Here is a 21,072-nt window from a genome sequence, read left to right on the forward strand (position 1 = left end):
CAGGCCCTCCTGCCACGTGGCCTCTGCCTGTTCCTGCTGATTTCGTGGGGAAAAAAGGATTCTGCCCCTTCTGGGGTGCAGAAAAACCCCTGGAATTGCAGGAATTGGTGTTTCCTGCAGGGCTGTGCCCCCAGAGCAGGGCTGTGGTGCAGAATCCCAAAACACAGCCTTGGGTTTGGGGAGCAGCCCCCCAGCCCTGCTGGCTTCTCACACTGGGGTGAATATTGGGGTGAATATTGTGAATATTAGGGTGAATATTGGGGTGCTGGGGCACTTCTCCTTCTCTGCTGGGGCTGGGGGTTCTGTTGGCATTTCCTCCTTGGGGGAAGGAGCAGGAGGTGCAGAAAGAAGCAGCTGGGGTTTAAGACCTTGGAGAAATCCCAGCAATAAGGGAGCCTTGTTTAAAAATGAAAACCTGATGGGAGAGGTGTTTGTGGGGTGCAGGGAGCATGGCCTGGGGTGCAGGGGGGCAGGGGAGAGTGGGCATGGGGTGCAGGGGCTGGATCTGGGGGTACAGGGGATGTGCAGGGCTGGGTCTGGGGGTGCAGGATCAGGATCTAGGGGAACAGGGCGCTGGATCTGGGGGTGCAGGGGATGTGCACGGCAAAGTTTGGGGGTGTATGGGGCTGAATCTGGGGGTGCATGGGGCTGGGGGGGAGGGGGCTGGATCTGGGGGTACAGGGGATGTGCAGGGCTGGGTCTGGGGGTGCAGGGTCAGGATCTGGGGATACAGGGGTGCATGGGGCTGGGGGTGCACAGAGCAAGGTCTGGGGACACAGGGGATGTGCAGGGCTGGATTTGGGGGTGCACACAGGGCTGGGGGTACAGAGGCTGGATCTGGGGATACAGGGGATGTGCAGGGCTGGGTCTGGGGGCACACAGAGCAGGATCTGGGGGTGCAGGGGTGCATGGGGCTGGGGGTGCACAGAGCAAGGTCCGGGGGAGAGTTTGAGAGTGTATGGGGCTCGATTTGGGGGTGCATGAGCTGAATCTGGGGGTGCACAGGCCTGGGGTACAGAGGGCTGGATCTGGGTTTACAGGGGATGTGCAGGGCTGGGTCTGGGGGCACACAGAGCAGGATCTGGGGGTGCAGGATCAGGATCTGGGGAAGCACAGAGCAGGGTCTGGGGGCGCACAGAGCAGGGGCTGGGGGCGCACATGGCTGGGGGTGCAGGGGGCTGGATTTGGGGATACAGGGGCTGTGCACAGCAGGATATGGGGGTGCACAGAGCAGGGTCTGCTGCCAGGGGGATGTGCAGAGTTGGGTCTGGGGGTGCAGCATCAGGATCTGGGGGAACAGGGGTGCATGGGGCTGGGGGTGCACAGAGCAAAGTCTGAGGATACAGAGGATGTGCAGGGCTGGGTCTGGGGGCACACAGAGCAGGATCTGCTGACACAGGAGGTGCACAGAGCAGGATCTGGGGGCACACAGAGCAGGATCTGCTGACACAGGAGGTGCACAGAGCAGGGTCTGGGGGCGCAGGATCAGGATCTGGGGTGCAGGATCAGGATCTGGGGGTGCACACATCAGGATCTGCTCCCGGGGGACGTGCAGCTCTGGGTCTGGGGGTGCACAGGGCAGGGTCTGGGGGTGCAGGATCGGAATCTGCTCCCAGGGGATGTGCAGGATCAGGATCTGGGGGGGGCACAGGGCAGGGTCTGGGGGTGCAGGATCAGGATCTGGGGGTGCACACAGCAGGATCTGCTCCCAGGGGATGTGCAGCTCTGGGTCTGGGGGTGCACACAGCAGGATCTGGGGGCGCACAGGGCAGGGTCTGCTCCCAGGGGATGTGCAGGATCAGGATCTGGGGGCACACACAGCAGGGTCTGGGGGCGCAGGATCAGGATCTGGGGGTGCAGGATCAGGATCTGGGGGTGCACACAGGAGGATCTGGGGGCCCAGGATCAGGATCTGGGGGTGCATGGAGCAGGATCTGCTCCCAGGGGATGTGCAGCTCTGGGTCGGGGGGTGCACAGGGCAGGATCTGGGGGCGCAGGATCAGGATCTGGGGGTGCACAGAGCAGGATCTGCTCCCAGGGGATGTGCAGGTCTGGGGGTGCACAGAGCAGGGTCTGGGGGTGCAGGATCAGGATCTGGGGGTGCACACATCAGGATCTGGGGGTGCAGGATCAGGGTCTGGGGGTGCACAGGGCAGGGTCTGGGGGTTCAGGATCAGGATCTGGGGGTGCACAGAGCAGGATCTGCTCCCAGGGGATGTGCAGCTCTGGGTCTGGGGGTGCAGGATCAGGATCTGGGGGTGCACACAGGAGGATCTGGGGGTGCAGGATCAGGATCTGCTCCCGGGGGACGTGCAGCTCTGGGTCTGGGCGTGCAGGATCAGGATCTGGGGGGGCGCAGGGCAGGGTCTGGGGGCGCAGGATCAGGATCTGGGGGTGCAGGATCAGGATCTGGGGCGCAGGATCAGAGTCTGGGGGTGCACAGAGCAGGATCTGGGGGTGCACACAGGAGGATCTGGGGGTGCAGGCTCAGGACCCGCTCCCGGGGATCGCGCAGCTCCGTCTCCGGCCACGGCGGGCCGGCGCCGGCGGAAGGCAGCGCACTACAGCTCCCGGCAGCCCCGGGGCGCGGGCGCTGCCCCGGCCCAGGCGCACATGACCGAGCGGGGCCGGGCCGGGCCGGGATGGGGCAGGATCGGATGTTCAAGGTGCTGGTGGTGGGCGACGCCACGGTGGGCAAGACCTCGCTGGTGCAGCGCTACGCCAACGACAGCTTCAACCGGCACTACAAATCCACCGTGGGGGGTGAGCCTGCCGGGTACCGGGGATACCGGGGGGTACCGGGGGATACCGGGGGATACCGGGGCTACGGGGGAATCGGGGGAACCAGGGGTACCGGGGGGTACCGGGGCTGCCGGGGCTACGGGGGGTAACGGGGGGTACGGGGGAAACCGGGGGGTACCGGGTGGTAACGGGGGGTACCGGGGCGCTACCGGGGGGTTCTCGGGAGCTGCCGAGGGTACCGGGGGGAACCGGGGGAACCGGGGGTAACGGGGGTACCGGAGCTGCGGGGAGTACCGGGGGTACCGGGTGGTACCGGGGGGTACCGGGGCTGCGGGGATACCGGGGATACCGGGGAAACCGGGGGAACCAGGGGTACCGGGAGGTACCGGGGGGTACCGGGGCTGCGGGGATACCGGGGGAACCAGGGGTACCGGGGGGTACCGGGGCTACCGGGGCTACGGGGGGTACCGGGGCTGCGGGGGGGTACCGGGTGGTACCGGGGGTTACCGGGGCGCTACCGGGGGGTACCGGGTGGTACCGGGGGTACCGGGGGGTTCTCGGGTGTTACCGAGGGGTTACCGGAGGGTTCCCTGGGGGTACCAGGAGATTCCCGGGGGGTTCCCTGGGGGTTCTCGGGGGCTACCAGGGGGTTTCAGAGGGGTTACCAGGGTTTCCTGGGGGTTACCGGGGGGTTAATCGAGGGGTACCGGGGTGTTCTCGGGGGTACCGGGGGGTTCCGGGGGTTATCAGGAGTTCTTGGGGGTTTACCAGGGGGGCATTCCCGGGGGGTACCGGGGATTCTCTGAGGTTACCGGGGGGTCCCCTGGGTCTTACCGGGGTCCCCTGGGGTTCCTGGGGGGTTGCCTGGGGTCCCCCGGGGGTTCTCGGGGGCTCCCGGGGTTCTCGGGGTGTTCCCAGGGGGTTCCTGGGTGTTACCGGAGGGTCTCGTGGGTTACTGAGGGGTTCCCAGGGGGTTCTCGGTGGTTTCCAGGGGTTCCCTGGGGGTTTCCAGGGGTTCCCAAGGGGTTCCCAGGGTCTGGCACTACGCCCCTCATCCCCAGGGAACTCCCCCCGTCCTCCCCGGGCTGTGGGGTTGGGAGTTTGGGGTGGGAGCAGCCGCGTATCATCGGTGGTTTGTGGGGTATTCACTGCCAGACCCTTTTCCCTGAGCCCCCCGGGGATTCTGTCCCTCTGCCCGGCTCATTTGGGGTGCCCCTACCCCCTGGAATAGCCCCACAGGAGCTGTAAGATGGATCAGCTGAGGTTATAGGATCAGCTCATCCCAGTAAAACCAGCAGCAGCACTGGTTTGGCATTAATTAAACAGCCCTGAGCCCCCAGGAGCTTCTGCCTGGCTCATTTGGGGTGCCCCATCCTTCTCCCAGCCCCTGGAATAGCCCCCCAGGAGCTGCAAAATGGATAATCTGAGGCTATAGGATCAGCTCATCCCAGTAAAACCAGCAGCCACGCTGGTTTGGCTTTAGTTAAACAGCCTGGCCTCGCTGCTGAGGGGTCAGCAGCTCTTGGGCAGCTCTGGGAGGAGGGAATGGGGCTGAGCAGGATTTTGGTTCTTTGTGTGAATGAACAACCTGCAAGGAGCAGGAGCTGCCAAGGGTTTACCCAGGAAATCCCCCCAAGAACCCCAAACTGGGGGTGCTGAGCAGGGCTGTTCAAATCTTCTTATTGCTGGCCTAGAGGGGATGGGTCAGAGCTGGAAACTGCAGAGGCACAGAGCTCTGGGCCGTGCCCGGGTCCCTCCAGCAGCAAGTGCTGCAGCCTGGCTCCTGGGACTTTTCTTTGTGTGCTCTGTTCCTGGTTTGGGTCACTTGCAGCCCAGCTAGGTCTGGCTGCCAGGTTGAAAGCCTGACACATCAGGATGTGAGAACAGCACAGGGCTTCCCCTTTTGACTCTCTGCTGGCAGCAAACATGGGGTGATTCAGCTTGAGGGACCTCAGGGCTCCTTTCACCCCATGAACAGGGACACCTTTCCCTGTGCCAGGTTAATATGGGGTGATTCAGCTTGGAAAGGACCTCACAAACTCCTCTGACCCCATGAACAGGGACACCTTTCCCCATCCCAGGTCAATGTGGGGTGATTCAGCTTGGAAAGGACCTCACAGCTCCTCTGACCCACAAATAGGGACACCTTTCCCTGTGCCAGGTTAACGTGGGGTGATTCAGCTTGAGGGACCTCAGGGCTCCTTTCACCCCATGAACAGGGACACCTTTCCCCATCCCAGGTTAATATGGGGTGATTCAGCTTGGAAAGGACCTCACAGCTCCTCTGACCCCACAAACAGGGACACCTTTCCCTGTGCCAGGTCAATATGGGGTGATTCAGCTTGGAAAGGACCTCACAAACTCCTCTGACCCCATGAACAGGGACACCTTTCCCTGTGCCAGGTCAATATGGGGTGATTCAGCTTGGAAAGGACCTCACAACTCCTCTGACCCCATAAACAGGGACACTTTTTCCCACCCCAGGTTGCTCCAAGCCCCATCCAGCCTGGAGCTGTGCTTGGCTGGTGGCCCTGGTGCAGGATTTGGGGTGGCCCCGTGGCTGGGGCTGGGCTGGGGCTCTGGCAGGGGGGGGAGAGGCTGTGCAGGAGCAGCCCCCAGGTGCAGGACGGCCCTGAGCAGCTCTCCTTCCTGCTCTTTTGGGAATCCCCCAGTGGATTTTGCTCTGAAGGTGGTGCAGTGGTCGGAGTCGGAGACGGTTCGGCTGCAGCTCTGGGACATTGCAGGTATTTGGAAGGTTTTTTTCATGTTCTCAGTGTTTTGGTCTTTTTTGCCTTCTTTTTCCTCTTCCTCTTCTTTTCCCTTCCCTTCCCTTCCCTTCCCTTCCCTTCCCTTCCCTTCCCTTCCCTTCCCTTCCCTTCCCTTCCCTTCCCTTCCCTTCCCTTCCCTTCCCTTCCCTTCCCTTCCCTTCCCTTCCCTTCCCTCTTCCTTTTTCTCCCATTTCCTTCTCCAAAAATGAATCCCAGGTGCCTGTGGATTCCAGGGGCAGGGCTGCTCTGCTTTGCTGCCTCCAGCCTGCTGCAGTAATTTAAATATTTAATTAAAAATCCACCTGTGAGGAATGCACACAGTAATTCCTGCTGAGCCTTTCCTCTCTGCTCCAGGGCCAGAGCAGAGGGAGCGTGGAACTGGCTGGATATGAGACTGCTCAGCTCCAAATTTTGGGTTAAAATCCAAATTTCTGGCACGAGACACACTCTGAGGGACAGAATTATAAAAGCTGGAGAGGAACAAGTAGCTCCTGTCCCAGGAGCAGGAAAGAACAACAAACCATAATAAAAATAGGCGGTGAAAAGGAAATTTCCTCTCTCAGAAGCAGGAAAGGAAAAATATGAAGAAAAAAGGGGCTCCGGGAGTGAATTTCCCAAATTCCCTGGCACCAGGAGAGCTCTGGGCAGCAGCATCTCTAAAATGGCCCCTCTGGAGGGAGGAAAACAGGGCTGTGGTTTCCTCTGGGCTGCCCGGGATCCTAAAAATGGCATCAGGAAGGAGAAGTTGGCAGGGTGAGCAGGCAGCAAGAAGCTGCTTTTGCTTCTGGCCCCAAAAAGGAGCTGGAGGTGTGCGAGGCAGAGCTGGCCCCGTGGTGCCCAGGGACGCTCGGGGGCTCTGGGGCACCGGGGGAAAATGCCACTATTGGGGCTGCCCCGTGCCTGGGGGTGTCCCAGAGCCCTGGGGCACGCTGGCACAGTGTGCCCACGGGGGATCTGTGGTGCCTTTCAACCCCAAACAAACCTGGCGTGTGCTTTGTGTGTTTCTCTGGGAGTTTTGTGTGGGTTTTGTGTGTTTCTCTGTGGGTTTTGTGTGTTTCTCTATGGGTTTGTATGTATTTTGTGTGTTTTTTTCTGTATGTTGTGTGTTTCTCTCTGGGTTTGTGTGTATTTTGTGTTTCTCTGTGGGTTTGTGTGTATTTTGTGTGTTTCTCTGTGTTTTTTGTGTGTTTCTGTGTGGGTTTGTGTGTATTTTGTGTGTTTATCTGTGTTTCTCTGTGGGATTGTGTGTATTTTGTGTGTTTCTCTCTGGGTTTGTGTGGTTTTTGTGTGCTTCTCTCTGGGTTTGTGTGTATTTTGTGTGTTTCTCTGTGGGTTTCTGTGTATTTTGTGTGTTTCTCTGTGTATTTTCTGTTTCTCTGTGGGATTGTGTGTGTTTTGTGTGTTTCTCTGTGTATTTCGTGTGTTTCTCTCTGGGTTTTTGTGTGTTTTGTGTGTTTCTCTGTGGGTTTGTATGTATTGTATGTGTTTCTGTGTATTTTATGTGTTTCTCTATGGGTTTGTGTGTTTTTTGTGTGTTTCTGTGTGGGTTTGTGTGTTTCTCTGTGCACCTGTGGGTTTCTGTGTGTATTTTGTGTGTTTCTCTGTGGGTTTGTGTGTATTGTATGTGTTTCTGTGTATTTTATGTGTTTCTCTACGGGTTTGTATGGGTTATGTGTGTTTCTGTGGGTGTTTTGTGTGTATTTAGTGTGTTTCTCTGTGGGTTTGTATGGTTTTTTCTGTGTATTTTGTGTGTTTCTCCATGGGTTTATATGGTTTTTGTATGTTTCTGTGGGGGTTTTTGTGTGTTTATGGGTTTGTGTGTTTATGGGTTTGTGTGTTTGTATGGGGGTTTTTTTGTGTTTCTGTGTGTGTTTCCCTGTGGGTTTCTCTCTGTTTTTGTGTGTTTCTCTCTGGTTTTGTGTGTTTCTCTTTGGGTTTGTATAGTTATTTTGTGTTTTTCTATGTTTCTCCGTGGGTTTTTCCTGATTCTGCGACCTGACCCCTACCCAGCCCAGCCACCCCTGGCCATCACACACCCCAAAATCCCCCCACTAACCACAAATCCTTAACAGCCAGCTGCAAACCCACCCCCTAAACACCCCCTCCACCTGCTCCAACCCCAAAACAACACCCCTGGCTGGCTTTTTCCTCTGCTTCTGACCCCGAAGGGCAGGAACGCTTCACGTCCATGACCCGCCTGTACTACAGGGAGGCCTCAGCCTGTGTCATCATGTTTGATGTCACCAACGCCAGCACCTTCAGCAACAGCCACAAGTGGAAGCAGGACCTGGACAGCAAAGTGGTGCTGCCGGACGGGAGCGCCGTGCCCTGCCTGCTGCTGGCCAACAAGGTGGGCAGCCCGCCCGCCCGGGGCTTTGGGGGGTTCTGGGGGGGTTTTTGTGTGTTTTGTGTGTTTCTCTGTGTGTTTATGTGTGGGTTTGTATGGTTTTTGTGTGTTTCTCTGTGGGTTTGAATGGTTTCTGTGTGTTCTCTGTATTTCTCGGCGTTTGTGTTGTTTTCGTGGGGGGTTTTGTGTGTTTTGTGTGTTTCTCTGTGGGTTTGTGTGTTTTCTGTGTGTTTCTCTGTTTTCTATGTGTTTCTCTGTGGGTTTGTATGTTTTTTGTGTGTTTCTCTGTGTGTTTATATGTGGGTTTCTATGGTTTTTGTGTGTTTCTCTGTGTTTCTCTGTGTGTTTCTCTGTGGGTTTGTATGTTTTTTGTGTGTTTCTCTGTGGGTTTGTATGTTTCTTGTGTGTTTCTCTGTTTTCTGTGGGTTTCTCTGTGTGTTTCTATGTTTTCGTGTGTTTCTCTGTGGGTTTCTATGTTTTCTTTGTGTGTTTGTGTGTTTCTCTGTGGGTTTCTCTGGTTTTTATGTGTTTCTGTGTGTGTGTGTGTATTCTCTCTGTTTCTGTGCATGTTTTGTGTGTTTCTCTGTGGGTTTGTATGTTTTTTGTGTGTTTCTCTGTGTGTTTCTATGTTTTCTGTGTGTTTCTCTGTGGGTTTGTGTGGTTCTGTGTGGGTTTCTATGGTTTTTGCATGTTTCTCTGTGTGTTTGTGTGTTTTCTGTGTGTTTCTCTGTTTTCTGTGGGTTTCTCTGTGGGTTTTTTGTGTGTTTCTCTGTGGGTTTGTATGTTTTTTGTGTGTTTCTCTGTGGGTTTGTATGTTTCTTGTGTGTTTCTCTGTTTTCTGTGGGTTTCTCTGTGTGTTTCTATGTTTTCGTGTGTTTCTCTGTGGGTTTCTATGTTTTCTTTGTGTGTTTGTGTGTTTCTCTGTGGGTTTCTCTGGTTTTTATGTGTTTCTCTGTGTGTGTGTGTGTATTCTCTCTGTTTCTGTGCATGTTTTGTGTGTTTCTCTGTGGGTTTGTATGTTTTTTGTGTGTTTCTCTGTTTTCTGTGTGTTTTTCTGTGTGTTTCTACGTTTTCTGTGTGTTTCTCTGTGGGTTTGTGTGGTTCTGTGGGGGTTTCTATGGTTTTTGTATGTTTCTTTGGGTTTGTATGTTTTTTGTGTGTTTCTCTGTTTTCTGTGTGTTTCTCTGTGTGTTTCTACGTTTTCTGTGTGTTTCTCTGTGGGTTTGTGTGTGTTTTTTGTGTTTCTCTGTGGGTTTGAATGGTTTCCGTGTGTTCTCTGTATTTCTAGGTGCTTCTCTGTATGTTTGTGTGGTTCTGTGGGGGTTTTTGTGGTTTTGTGTGTTTCTCTGTGGGTTTGTGTGTTTTTTGTGTGTTTCTCTGTGTGTTTATGTGTGGGTTTCTATGGTTTTTGTGTGTTTCTCTGTGGGTTTGCAGTGCCCATCCCTGGAGGTGTCACCTGGAGGTGTCCCTGAGTGCTCAGGGTGGGGATGGGCACAGCCTGGACTCGATGATCCCACAGGAATTTTCCCACCTCATGGATCCTGAGATTCTCTTTTGAGACAGCAACTTTTCCTCAAAGGACCAGGGACACCTGGAGAGCTCAGGGCCAGCCTCTGCCCCGTGTCCATCATGCCACCGTGGTGCCACCTCCCCTGTGCCACCTCTGCTGGCTGCTGGGCAGATTTGGGACGGGGGACGAGCCTGGAGCTCCATTCCAGGCGTGCTTGCCTGAGGTGTGTCGGTGCCTGAGATAGCAGATGGAGAAATTGCTGCTTGCAACACCCCAGGGAGAGCCTTGCCCCGAGACCCGGGAGGGCTGGGAGGGCTGGGCTGCCTCCCACAGCACTGATGGCTTTCCCAGCTCCAAAATTGGGAGAAATTCCTCCCTGGGAGGGTGGGGAGGCCCTGGCACTGATGATCCAAAGAATCCCTGGCTGCCCCATCCCCTGGCAGTGCCCAGGCCAGGCTGGAGCAGCCTGGGATGGAGAAAAGTGTGGAGCTGCTGATTCCTTCCACCCCAAACATTCCATGATTCCCTGTGCTAGTTTGGATGGGGTATTGGAGATAAATCCTTCCCTGGAATTCCCAAGGAATCCCCATCCATGGGAGTGCCCAGGTCAGGCTGGAGCAGCCTGGGATGGAGAAAAGTGTGGAGCTGATTCCTTCCACCCCAAATATTCCATGGAGCTGCTGATCCCTTCCACCCCAAACATTCCATGATTCCCTGTGCTGGTTTAATGGGGTATTGGGAATAAATCCTTCCCTGGAACTCCCAGAGAATCCCCTTCCCTGGCAGTGCCCAGGCCGGGCCGGAGCAGCCTGGCACAGAGGAGATGTCCCTGCCCATGGCTGGTTTTAAACCCAAACCACCCAGAGCCATGCTGGGCCCCGTGCCCCTGAAATGCCCCTGAAATGCCCCTGAAATGCCCCTGAAATGCCCCTGAAATGCCCCTGAAATGCCCCGTTTGTGCCCTGCAGTGTGACCTGTCCCCGTGGGCCGTGACCCGGGACGAGATCGATCGCTTCAGCAAGGAAAACGGGTTTGCAGGCTGGGTGGAGACGTCTGTGAAGGAGAACAAGAACGTCCACGAGGCCATGAGGTAGGAGCAGAGCTGCTGCTGCCCCACGGGTGCCCCGGAGCAGCCGGGGCTGCCCTGCAGGCCTGGCACTGCCCGGGCTCTGGGCGTTTCTGGGGTTTTTGTGTGCTTCTGTGGGGTTTTGTGGGGGTTTGCATGGGTTTTGTGTGTTTATTCTGTGTGGTTTTGTGTGGGTTTGTGTGGGTTTTGTGTGTTTCTGTGTGGTTTTGTGTGGGTTTGTATAGTTTATGTGTGTTTATTCTGTGTGGTTTTGTGTGGATTTGCGTGGTTTTTGTGTGTTTCTGTGTGGTTTTGTGTGGTTTTGTGTGGATTTGCATCGGTTTTGTGTGGGTTTCTGTGGTTTTTGTGTGCTTCTGTGTGGTTTTGTGTGGGTTTGTGTGGGTTTGTATAGTTTATGTGTGTTTATTCTGTGTGGTTTTGTGTGGATTTGCGTGGTTTTTGTGTGTTTCTGTGTGGTTTTGTGTGGGTTTGCATGGTTTTTGTGTGTTTCTGTGTGGTTTTGTGTGTTTCTGTGTGTTTTTGTGTGGATTTGCATGGGTTTTGTGTGGGTTTGCATGGTTTTTGTGTGTTTCTGTGTGGTTTTGTGTGGGTTTGCATGGGTTTTGTGTGGTTCTGTGTGGTTTTGTGTGTTTCTGTGTGGGTTTGCATGGGTTTTGTGTGTTTCTGTGTGGTTTTGTGTGGATTTGCATGGGTTTTGTGTGTTTCTGTGTGGTTTTGTGTGGATTTGCATGGGTTTTGTGTGTTTCTGTGTGGTTTTGTGTGGGTTTGCATGGGTTTTGTGTGGTTCTGTGTGGTTTTGTGTGGGTTTGCATGGGTTTTGTGTGTTTCTGTGCGGTTTTCTATGTTTCTGTGTGGGTTTGCATGGTTTCTGTGTGTTTTTCTGTGTTTCTCTGTATGGCTTTTTGTGTGCCTCTATGGGTTTGTATGGTTTTTGTGTGTTTATTCCGTGTGCTTTTGTGTGTTTCTGTGTGTTTCTGTGTGGGTTTATATGGTTTCTGTGTGTTTCTGTGTGGATTTATATGGTTTTTGTGTATCTCTTTGTGGGTTTGTGTGGTTTTTCTGTAGTTTTTGTGTTTTTCTGTGTGGTTTTTTTTGTGTTTCTCTGTGGGTTTGTATGGTTTTTGTGTGTTTATTCTGTGTGGGTTTGTGTATTTCTCTGTGTGTTTCTGTGTGTTTTGTGTCTCTGTGGGTTTGTGTGTTTCTCTGTGTATTTCTCTGTGTGTTTCTCTGTGGGTTTGTATGGTTTTTGTGTATTTCTCTGTGTTTTTGTGTGTTTCTGTGTGGGTTTGTGTGGCTTTTGTGTAGTTTGTGTGTTTCTCTGTGTGGTTTTTTTTTGTGTTTCTCTGTGGGTTTGTATAGTTTTGTGTGTTTCTGTGTGTTTTGTGTCTCTCTGTGTTTGTGTGTGTTTTGTGTATTTCTCTTTGTGGTTTTGTGTGTTTCTCTGTGGCTTTCTATGGTTTTTATGTGTTTCTCTGTAAGTTTTTGTGTATTTCTCTGTGTGTTTTGTGTGTTTCTGTGGGTTTGTATGGTTTTTGTGTGTGTTTGGTTTTGTGTGTGTTTCTCTGTGTGTCTCTGTGTGGTTTTGTGTGTTTCTCTGTGAGGTTTTTGTGGGTTTTTGTGGGTTTGTGTGTTTCTCTGTATGTGTTTGTGTGTTTCTGTGTGTGTTTTTGTATGTTTTATGTGTGTCTCTGTGTGTTTGTGTGTGTGGGCTGGGCAGGGCTGGAGCAGCCTGGCACAGTTGGAGGTGTCCCTGCCCAAATCCAGCTGCCAGTTCTGTCCCATTCCTTAACCTGATTTTTTACTCATTTCCTGCACTTTATGTCCTTCTGTGTGGGACAGTGCTCTTTTCTGGCTTAGGGATAGGGCAACTGAGAGGCATTTTATTTAAATAACTTTTATTTAAATAAAAATAATTAAATAAATATAATTTAAAATAAAAAACTTTAAAAAATAAATAAAATAAATTTAATTTAAATGTAATTTTAAATAATTTAAATACATTTAATTATTTAAAAGTTTAAAAAATTTTGATTCCAATAACCAAAAGGCTCCCAGTTGTTTATTTCCTGAGCCTTCATGGGCAGGGGTAAAACTCTGCAGCTTGTTCCTCTGTAGTCTCTGTGTCCAGGGTGCTCCAGGCTCACATGAAGCCTCTCATGAAAAGTGTTTTTCAAAAGAGACTATTTTCCCCCTGGAGGAGCTGTGCAATATTTCAATGTATAAAGTCATTTTTCCAGCTCTTTTGTCAAAGAGAGGTTTTTAATATAATTATTTTTAGTCTCATGAGAAGGATGAGACAATACAGGGGTTATAATTCATGTTATTACAATTAGAAGTTAACAATTTCTTAATTACAAAACACTCGAAGTGTTTCTTGGCCTGTCAGCTTTTTGCTACACCATGCTGTAGGCCCTGAGACCTCTGTGCAAATCCATCTCCTGCACTTCTGAGCTTTACTTTTTGTTTTTTATTTATTCTCTGCACTGCCCAACTCTCTACAACTCTATTTCCAACACTTCTGAGATTTGCTTTTTTAATTTTTTATTTATTCTCTGCACTGCCCAACTCTCTACAAATCTATCTCCTGCACTTCTGAGCTTTGTTTTTTTGTTGTTTTTCTGTTTTTAAATTTTTTGTTTATTTTCTGCATTGCCAAACCCTCTACAAATCTATTTCCAAGACTTCTGAGCTTTGCTTTTTTTTTATTTCTTTTCTGCACTGCCCAACTCTCTGCAAATCCATGTCCTGCACTTCTGAGCTTTGCTATTTTTATTTTTTACTTCTTTTCTGCACTGCCCAACTCTCTGCAAATCCATGTCCTGCACTTCTGAGCTTTGCTTTTTTTAATTTTTTATTTCTTTTCTGCACTGCCCAACTCTCTGTAAATCCATTTCCAACACTTCTGAGCTTTGATTTTTATTTTTTATTTATTTTCTGCACTGCCCAGTGCTGCTGGTTAAAACAATACCCAAAAAAAGCCCCAGCTGAAGCTCAGGACTGTTTTTCCCCAGGGTTCTGATAGAGAAGATGATGTCCTCGTGCACGGGGGGTGGCAGCTCCTGCTCTGCTGGCTCGGGGGATTACATCAGCATCCAGGAGAGCTCTGCTCCAGGCTGGGCCTGCTGCTGAAGCCGCTGCACTCCGCGCCCTGGGCTCCTCACCATCCTCATCCTCGTCATCCTCATCCTCATCCTCACCATCCTCATCGTGGTCACCTTGCCCCGAGCTGTCCCTGGTTTGGGGTTTTTCCTGTGATTTTGAACTTTTCAGGGGCTGTTTGCTCAGCAGAGCCCTGCTGCAGTGACTGGGAGGGAGGGGTGGAGGAGGAGGAGTGGGAATGTTCCTCGTTTGGGATATTCCTCGTTTGGGATGTTCCTCATTTGGGATGTTCCTCATTCGGGATGTTCCTCATTTGGGATGTTCCTCATTGAGAATATTCCTCATTTGGAATGTTGTTCCTCATTTGGGAATGTTCCTTATTTGGGAATGTTCCTCATTTGGGATATTCCTCATTAGGAATGTTCCTCATTGAGAATATTCCTCATTTGGAATGTTGCTCATTTGGGAGTATACCTCATTTGGAATGTTCCTCATTTGGGAATATTCCTTATTTGGGATATTCCTCATTTGGGAATGTTCCTCATTTGAAAGTATTCCTCATTTGGAATGTTCCTCATTTGGAATATTCCTCATTGAGAATGTTCCTCATTTGGAATATTCCTCATTGAGAATATTCCTCATTTGGAATATTCCTCATTGAGAATATTCCTCATTTGGGATATTCCTCATTTGGGAATGTTCCTTATTTGAGATATTCCTCATTTGGGAATGTTCCTCATTTGGGATATTCCTCATTTGGAATGTTCCTCATTTGGGATATTCCTCATTTGGGAACGTTCCTTATTTGGGAATGTTCCTCATTTGCAATATTCCTAATTTGGGATATTCCTCATTAGGAATATTCCTCATTTTCCCTGCTGCTCTGATGGAGCACAATCCATGTCCAAGCAGTGCCTTGGATTATATTGAATTATTTTTTTTAAATGTTGAGCACTTCCCCCTGTGGCAGTGCTGCCCTGGGCTGCCAGAGGGATTTTTAAATTTTCTGCACCTTTACCCGCTCCCTTTTGGGGACACTGCAGCAGTTTCCTCCCTCCCTGCTCCTCCTGGGTCTGTGTCCTGGAGGGAGAGCAGTGCCCCAAAGCTGCTGAGGATGAGGAGCTGGACGTGCACTGTGCAATTCTGGGGGGAGCTGGGGCCTGGGGCAGCACAACCCCCCTGCCCTGGGAGCAGAGACCCCAAAATTCGGTCAGGAACTGCTCTGCCCTTCCTGGAACAGAACAACCCTCACTTCCCTGTGGAGCAGGGATCCCAAAATTTGGTCAGAATTTTCTCCTGCCCTTCCTAGACCAGCACAATCCTCACTATTTTTGTTTTCCCTGTGGTGCAAAGACCCCAAAATTTGGTCAGGAATTGCTCTGCCCTTCTTGGACCAGCACAATCCTCACGATTTGGGTTCTCCCTGTGGAGCAGGGATCCCAAAATTTGATCAGGAGGTTCTCCTGCTCTTCCTGGACCAGCACAACCCTCACTTCCCTGTGGAGCAGGGATCCCAAAATTTGGTCAGGAGCTGCTCCTGCCCTTCCTAGACCAGCACAATCCTCAACCTTTGTGAGCAGAGACCCCAGAATTTGGTCAGGAATTGCTCTGCCCGTCTTGGACCAGCACAACCCTCACTCCTCTGTAGAGCAGAGACCCCAAAATTTGGTCAGGATTTTCTCCTGCCCTTCCTGGAGCAGCACAAGCCCCACTCCTCTGTGGAGCAGAGACCCCAAAATTTTGTCAGGAACTGCTCTGCCCTTCCTGGACCAGCACAATCCTCAATCCCTGTGAGCAGGGATCCCAAAATTTGGTCAGGAATTGCTCTGCCCTTCCTGGACCAGCACAACCCTCACTATTCACAACCTTCACTATTTGGGTTCTCCCTGGGAAGCAGGGATCCCAAAATTTGTTCAGGATTTTCTCCTGCCTTTCCTGGACCAGCACAATCCTCATTCCCCTGGGATCTGCTTGTGCAGCAGAGACCCCAAAATTTGGTCAAGAGTTTCTCCTGCCCTTCCTAGACCAGCACAAACCTCAACCTCTGTGGAGCAGAGACCCCAAAATTCGGTCAGGAGTTGCTCTGCCCTTCCTGGACTAGCACAACCCTCACTATTTGAGCTCTCCCTGTGAGCAGACCCCAAAATTTGGTCAGGAATTGCTCTGCCCTTCCTGGAACAGAACAAACCTCACTCCCCTGGCCTCTGCTTGTGGAGCAGAGATCCCAAAATTTGGTCAAGATTTTCTCCTGCCCTTCTTGGACCAGCACAATCCTCACTTCCCTGTTGAGCAGGGATCCCAAAATTTGGTCAGGATTTTCTCCTGCCCTTCCTGGACCAGCACAACCCTCACTCCTCTATGAGCAGAGACCCCGAAATTTAGTCAGGAGTTGCTGTGTCCTCCCTGAGTAGCAGAGACCCCAGAAGCTGGTCAGGAATTGCTCTGCCCTTCCTGGATCAGAACAACCCTCACTATTCACAATCCTCACTATTTGGGCTCTCCCTGTGGAGCAGAGACCCCAGAATTTGGTCAGGATTTTCTCCTGCCCTTTCTGGACCAGCACAACCCCCACTCCTCTGTGGAGCAGAGACCCCAAAATTTTCAGGAACTGCTTTGCCCTTCCTGGACCAGCACAACCCTCACTCTCCTGGGATCTGCTTGTGGAGCAGAGACCCCAAAATTTGGTCGGGGGTTGCTCCTGCTCTTCCTGGACCCGCAAAACTCCCACTCCCCTGGGCTCTCCCTGGGAGCAGAGACCCCAAAATTTGGTCAGGAATTGCTTTGCCCTTCCTGGACCAGCACAGTCCTCAACCCCTGTGAGCAGGGATCCCAAAATTTGGTCAGGATTTTCTCCTGCCCTTCCTGGACCAGCACAATCCTCACTATTTGGGTTCTCCCTGTGAGCAGAGACCCCAAAATTTGGTCAGGGGGTGCTCCTGTCCTTCTTGGACCAGAACAATCCTCACTTCCCTGTGGAGCAGGGATCCCAAAATTTGGTCAGGAGTTGCTCTGCCCTTCCTGGAAGAGAACAACCCTCACTATTCACAATCCTCACTATTTGGGTTTTCCCTGGGAAGCAGGGATCCCAAAATTTGTTCAGGATTTTCTCCTGCCTTTCCTGGACCAGCACAATCCTCATTCCCCTGGGATCTGCTTGTGCAGCAGAGACCCCAAAATTTGGTCAAGAGTTTCTCCTGCCCTTCCTAGACCAGCACAAACCTCAATCTCTGTGGAGCAGAGACCCCAGAATTCAGTCAGGAGTTGCTCTGCCCTTCCTGGACTAGCACAACCCTCACTATTTGGGCTCTCCCTGTGAGCAGACCCCAAAATTTGGTCAGGAATTGCTCTGCCCTTCCTGGAACAGAACAAACCTCAACCCCTGTGGAGCAGGGATCCCAAAATTTGGTCAGGATTTTCTCCTGCCCTTCCTGGAGCAGCACAAGCCCCAGTCCTCTGTGGAGCAGAGACCCCAAAATTTTGTCAGGAACTGCTCTGCCCTTCCTGGACCAGCACAGTCCTCAATCCCTGTGAGCAGGGATCCCAAAATTTGGTCAGGGGGTGCTCCTGCCCTTCTTGGACCGGCACAATCCTCACTTCCCTGTGGAGCAGGGATCCCAAAATTTGGTCAGGAATTGCTCTGCCCTTCCTGGAACAGAACAACCCTCACTATTCACAATCCTCACTATTTGGGTTCTCCCTGGGAAGCAGGGATCCCAAAATTCGGTCAGGATTTTCTCCTTCCCTTCCTGGACCAGCACAACCCTCACTTCCCTGAGCAGCAGAGACCCCACAATCTGGTCAGGAATTGCTCTGCCCTTCCTGGACCAGCACAATCCTCACGATTTGGGTTCTCCCTGTGGAGCAGGGATCCCAAAATCTGGTCAGGATTTCCTGCTGCCCCTTTCTGGGCAGGGGAGGAGGGGGCTGTAAACCCCTTTTGTGGCCCCACAAGGGCCCTTGGCACTTCTGGGCCAGCCCAAAGTGCTTTTGGCAAGTGCTGCTCAATTGCCTTCCCCACATCCTCCCGCAGCCAGGGGGGATTCTGGGGAGGAAACAGCTCCCTAAAAACCCCCTGCTGTTTTAGTGGGGTGGGGAAGGGGAGGAGGAGGAGGGAAAAAAGAGTTTGTGGGATGAAAGGAAAGGAAGGAACCACTCCCCATTTCCCTCTGGGGCCTCCTTCCCCCAGTTAGTGGTGGTGGAGAGCAGTTCTGCCCTAAAAATTGGTACAAATTGAGAATTTTTGGGGAATTCACACTTTTCAGGGATGGAGTTTTGAGGGTTTAATTCCCATTTTCCCTCTGGTGCCTCTTTCCCCCAGTTATTGGTGGTGGAGAGCAGTTCTGGCCTAAAAATTGGTACAAATTGAGAATTTTTGGGGAATTCACACTTTTCAGAGCTGGAGTTTTATGGGTTTAATTCCCATTTCCCTCTGGTGTAACTTTCCCCCTGCACATCCCAGGGCTGGGTGGTGGAGAGCAGTTCTGGACAAAAAATTGGTACAAACTGAGGGAATTTTTAGGGAATTCCCTCTTTTCAGGGATGGAGTTTTGAAGGTTTAATTCCCATTTTCCCTCTGGAGCCACTTTCCCCCAGATACTGGTGGTGGAGAGAAGTTCTGGCCAAAAAAAATGGTACAAATTGAGAATTTTTAGGGAATTCAGACTTAAAAGCTGGAGTTTTGTGGGTTTAATTCTGGATTTGCTGTTCCATGATTTCCTGGTGGAACACAATCACCCTGCTCACGTTTTGGGTTTGGATTTCATCACAAAACCTTGAAAAATTGGTTTTTTTTACCTCCTTAATTGGGAAACAGGGCTGGAAATTGTCGTGTCCTGCTTCCTGCTGAATTAGGTAAATTATTCCTCCTGCCTGTCTTGCATAGAGGGATTTTATATTTTTTACCTTCACTAAAAAAATCTGAATTTTCATTCTCTGCAGCTGAAAAGAATTTAAAACTAAACAGTGAGGGTCAAGAAATTTGGAATTATTTGTGCTGCAGTTTTTGATGCAAAGCTGAAATACCTGGGCTGTGCAAATATTGCCAAATTTGGGGTTATAGGTGCTTAAAATTACAATTTTCTGCACCCAGGGAGAGCTGGTTAGCAGCAAAATGGAAGTGCCTTGATGAATTTTACTTCATTTTCTTAAAAAAAAAAAAAAGAAAAAAAAATTAAAAAATGGTTTTTAATCCTGTAAATATTTAATCCTATAAATATTTCTGTTTTTTTCTAGAACACCAGGGAAGTGCCTCATTTTTTGAAGGAGCTGTCACAAAACCCCCTAAGATCCAGGTGTTATTTATTGATTTTTGCACTTGAAATGTTTCAGCCAAGAGCTCTCCTCAGAGGTGGAAAATCCAGAAAATTCCCAATTCCTGCTCCATCCAATGGAGCTCAAGCAGAGCTTGAAACGACCTCAAATTACCCTAAAATTGGAATTTCTCCTGTAAATTTGGATCATCAGGATAAAACTGGACATTTCTTTGGATAAAATCTTATTTTTAAACAAAAAAAAAAATCTAATTTTTAAATCTATTTCAGAGCATGTCTGTGCTGCCCTTGGGTTTGCAGTCCCAAATAACTTGGGGAGTTATTTTTCCACATTTACTGTTGGGTAACAGTGTGAAAATGTGAAAAAATGTCAAAGAAAACGTGAAAAAATGTCAAAGAAAACGTGAAAAAATGTCAAATAAAACGTGAAAAAATGTCAAATAAAACGTGAAAAAATGTCAAATAAAACGTGAAAAAATGTCAAATAAACCCCCCAGAAGCTGCACAAAAGGAAAAGTCGTTTATTGAGCTGGGTGTGAGCCCCAACCTGAGAGGAAAAGGAATTCCCTGGGCAGCTCTGGGGGTTGGCAGAAAAAATCCAAATAAAGCCCAAAAATGCCCCTGGATTAAACCAGGGAGGAGCAGGGGCTGTGCCCAGCTGAAATAATTCTGCTTTTTAAAACCCAACATGATTTTTAAATGATTGTTTTAAAAATTTTAAATGATTTTTAAATGATTGTATTTTAAAATTTTTAAACCCAGGATTGCTAAAAAATTATTATCAAAATTATCATTATATCTTAAAAATTTCAACCCAAAATTATTAAAAAATATTATTTTAAAAATTATCATGTGAAAATTTTTAAACCCAGAACTATTTAAAAAATTATTATTAAATAAATATTATTATATTTAAAAATTTTAAAACACAGAATTATTTTTTAAAAATTATTATTTAAAAATTATCATTACATTGAAAAATTTAAACCCAGAATTATTAAGAAATATTCTTTTTTAAATTATCATATTTGAAAATTTTTAAACCCAGAATTATTGAGTTATTATAAAAACTATTATATTTTAAAATGTAAAATCCAGAATTATTGAAAATATTATTAACAATTATTATTAGAGTAAAAATTTTTAAACCCCAGAATTATTTTTTAAAATTATTATTAAGACATTATTATCGTATTTAAAAATTTTAAACCCAGAATTATTAAGAAATATTCTTTTAAAAATTATCATTATATTTTAAAAGTTTTAAACCCAGACTTATTGAAAGTTATTATTAAAATTATTATTATATATTAAAATGTAAAATCCAGAATTATTGAAAATATTATTAACAATTATTATTAGAGTAAAAATTTTTAAACCCCAGAATTATTTTTAAAATTATTTGTAATATTTTAAAATTATTTTAAAATTATTAAGAAATTATTATTGTATTAAAAAATTTTAAACCCAAAATTATTTTAAAAATTACTATTTCCCCTGAAAGGGGAAAACCAAAAAATGGCTTCATTGAACTTTTTTGATGCAGGTGGGTAAAAACCTGAATTTTCCAAACAGGAATCAGAAATTATCTTTATTCTGCCTCAGAATTTCCAGGGATTTTGGGACATTTTTGAGCAAAAAAGGAATTTTCTCCTCCCTGCGCTCACTCCCTGCCCTCTGTGTGACTGTTCCGTTTCCTCCTCCTTTTTCCTTCCTGGAATTTCAATTTTTAACCCAAAACCCCACGAATTTCCAGGATTTTGTGCCTTGGTTTCTTCACAAGCTGCAGGATTTTACTGCAGCCTCAAGAAGTCAAAAATATCAAAATTCAGCTTTTATTTTGGTTTTTTTTAAAATTTTTATTGCTTTTTTTTTAAGCTTAAAAGCATTTTTTAAAATTTCTTGCTGTTCCACTGAAGTATTTTAGAGGCAGGGTGCTGGCCGTTGTGAAATTCAGTATTATGGGTGTGTAAAGAGGGAAAAAATGGATTTTTAATGCACATCAATGTCACTGGGGCAGCGTTTGGAATAAAAACTGGGCACTGCTGGCTGTGGGTGTTGTTTTGGTGTCTCAGCAGTGCCAAGAAATGAGTTTACAAGTTGAAATTAGGAATAAAAACAATAAAAATGTATAAAATACGCGGTGTGAAGTGCCCTGCGTTGCCAGGAAAATAAATTCCTCTGAAATAGCCCAAAAAACAAACAAAAAAAAACCCCCAAAAAACCAACAGAACCCCAAAGAAACAAAC

At 49.0% G+C, this 21,072-nt stretch overlaps 1 protein-coding gene across 2 annotated transcripts; it reads left to right on the forward strand.

The window, feature by feature from the left end:
- The first annotated feature begins 2,603 nt into the window (after positions 1–2,603).
- RAB29 (RAB29, member RAS oncogene family) lies at positions 2,604–20,871 on the forward strand. Of its 2 annotated transcripts, XR_010350615.1 has the most exons (6): positions 2,604–2,763; positions 5,415–5,486; positions 7,679–7,860; positions 10,336–10,457; positions 13,466–13,689; positions 18,786–20,871. XR_010350615.1 is itself a non-coding variant. In XM_064399134.1 (5 exons), the coding sequence occupies exons 1-5, from the start codon at positions 2,643–2,645 to the stop codon at positions 13,581–13,583; spliced, it is 615 nt and encodes a 204-aa protein (XP_064255204.1). In that variant the 5' UTR covers positions 2,604–2,642; the 3' UTR covers positions 13,584–20,871. The 2 variants fall into 2 exon arrangements, 1 of the variants encoding a protein (XP_064255204.1); XM_064399134.1 differs by having other exon boundaries at positions 13,466–20,871.
- Positions 20,872–21,072: the final 201 nt, after the last annotated feature.

Source organism: Passer domesticus, chromosome 25 (genome assembly GCF_036417665.1).
Source record: "Passer domesticus isolate bPasDom1 chromosome 25, bPasDom1.hap1, whole genome shotgun sequence".
NCBI lineage: Eukaryota > Metazoa > Chordata > Aves > Passeriformes > Passeridae > Passer > Passer domesticus.

Coding starts and splice junctions, on each gene's coding strand:
- RAB29 (XM_064399134.1), top strand. CDS start 2,643: ATGGGGCAGGATCGGATGTTCAAGGTGCTGGTGGTGGGCGACGCCACG. Junction 2,764..5,414: donor CTACAAATCCACCGTGGGGG/GTGAGCCTGCCG, acceptor GGAATCCCCCAG/TGGATTTTGCTCTGAAGGTG. Junction 7,861..10,335: donor GCCTGCTGCTGGCCAACAAG/GTGGGCAGCCCG, acceptor TGTGCCCTGCAG/TGTGACCTGTCCCCGTGGGC.